The 1439-nt window shown below is 48.9% G+C and overlaps 1 protein-coding gene across 1 annotated transcript in view; it reads right to left on the bottom strand.

Annotated features, from left to right (window-relative positions):
* Window positions 1-253: 253 nt before the first annotated feature.
* The window catches only part of pnp6 (purine nucleoside phosphorylase 6), a gene marked incomplete at both ends in the record, with an annotated part of 7873 nt that continues 6687 nt past the window's right edge, over window positions 254-1439 (bottom strand). Inside the window, 2 exons of the mRNA XM_083665635.1 lie at window positions 254-370; window positions 618-689. Coding sequence (XP_083521761.1) covers window positions 254-370; window positions 618-689 — 189 coding nt within the window. The remainder of the gene's footprint in view (window positions 371-617; window positions 690-1439) is intronic.

Raw genomic sequence — 1439 nt, 5'->3', positions numbered from 1 at the left:
GGTTTTCCACAGGAAATGCTTTTTGACTTTTTGTTTGAAAACTGGCGCCACACATTTTAGTTTGGAGGTCCATTTTGTGCGTACAAAGCGGTTCTAAATGAGGCCCCTGGTAACAGTTGTCAGGCAGCAGGAGAGGGGGGTGTGGCCTGGGGTCAGGCAGAGAGGATGATGGGTAGGCAGAGAAGATTATAAGTAGTTCACATCAGGGGTAGGCAGAGAGGATCATGGGTAGGCAGAGAGGATCATGGGTAGTTCACAGCAGGGTCTCCTTGCAGAGGACGATCTCCAGCTCTGAGCGATAAAGCTTCCCCCCATCAGACAACGCCATGATGCTCCTCTTGTAGTCCGTCAGGGTCTGGGTGTCCACTTCCTGTAGAGGCAGGAAGTAAGATATATATCTTGGTATGGGTTATACCATCATCATGGGGGGGGGGGGGGGTATATTAGATATCTGTAGATATGGGTTATACCATCATCATAGGGGGGGGTATATTAGATATCTGTAGATATGGATAATACCATCATCATGGGGGGGGGTATATTAGATATCTGTAGATATGGGTTATACCATCATCATGGGGGAGGGGGTAAAAGCATCCTGTCCTTCATCAGCTCACCTTCTTGTTCTTCTCGTAGAGATCACGCAGCAACGCATCCAGCTCCTGCTCATCTATGTAGCCATTCCCATCCTGAAACATCACCACAGGCCTGCATTATAACCTGTCATAGACCTGCATTATAACCTGTCATAGACCTGCATTATAACCTGGACCATAGGCCTGCATTATAACCTGGACCATAGGCCTGCATTATAACCTGGACCATAAGCCTGCATTATAACCTGGACCATAGGCCTGCATTATAACCTGGACCATAGGCCTGCATTATAACCTGTCAAAGACCTCCATTATAACCTGTCACAGACCTGCATTATAACCTGTCATAGACCTGCATTATAACCTGTCAAAGACCTCCATTATAACCTGTCATAGACCTGCATTATGTGTGTGTGTGTGTGTGTGTGAGAGCCGTGTTAGTGTGTGTGTGTGTGTGTGTGTGTGTGTGTGAGAGCCGTGTTAGTGTGTGTGTGTGTGTGTGTGTGTGTGTGTGTGAGAGCCGTGTTAGTGTGTGTGTGTGTGTGTGTGTGTGTGTGTGTGAGAGCCGTGTGTGTGTGTGTGTGTGTGTGTGTGTGTGTGTGTGTGTGTGTGTGAGAGCCGTGTTAGTGTGTGTGTGTGTGTGTGTGTGTGTGAGAGCCGTGTGTGTGTGTGTGTGTGTGTGTGTGTGTGTGTGTGTGTGAGAGCCGTGTTAGTGCTCAGTTGACCTGCTCTCTCTCGCCATGCCCCAGCAGTGGCAGTAGCAGCTGCCTGTGTGTGTGTGTGTGTGTGTGTGTGTGTGTGTGTGTGTGTGTGTGTGTGTGTGTGTCAGTTCAGCTGCAGGGG

Source organism: Argentina silus (assembly GCF_951799395.1).
Source record: "Argentina silus genome assembly, chromosome: 3".
In the NCBI taxonomy this organism is placed as follows: Eukaryota; Metazoa; Chordata; class Actinopteri; order Argentiniformes; family Argentinidae; genus Argentina; species Argentina silus.
This window is presented reverse-complemented; position numbering and strand designations above follow the sequence as displayed.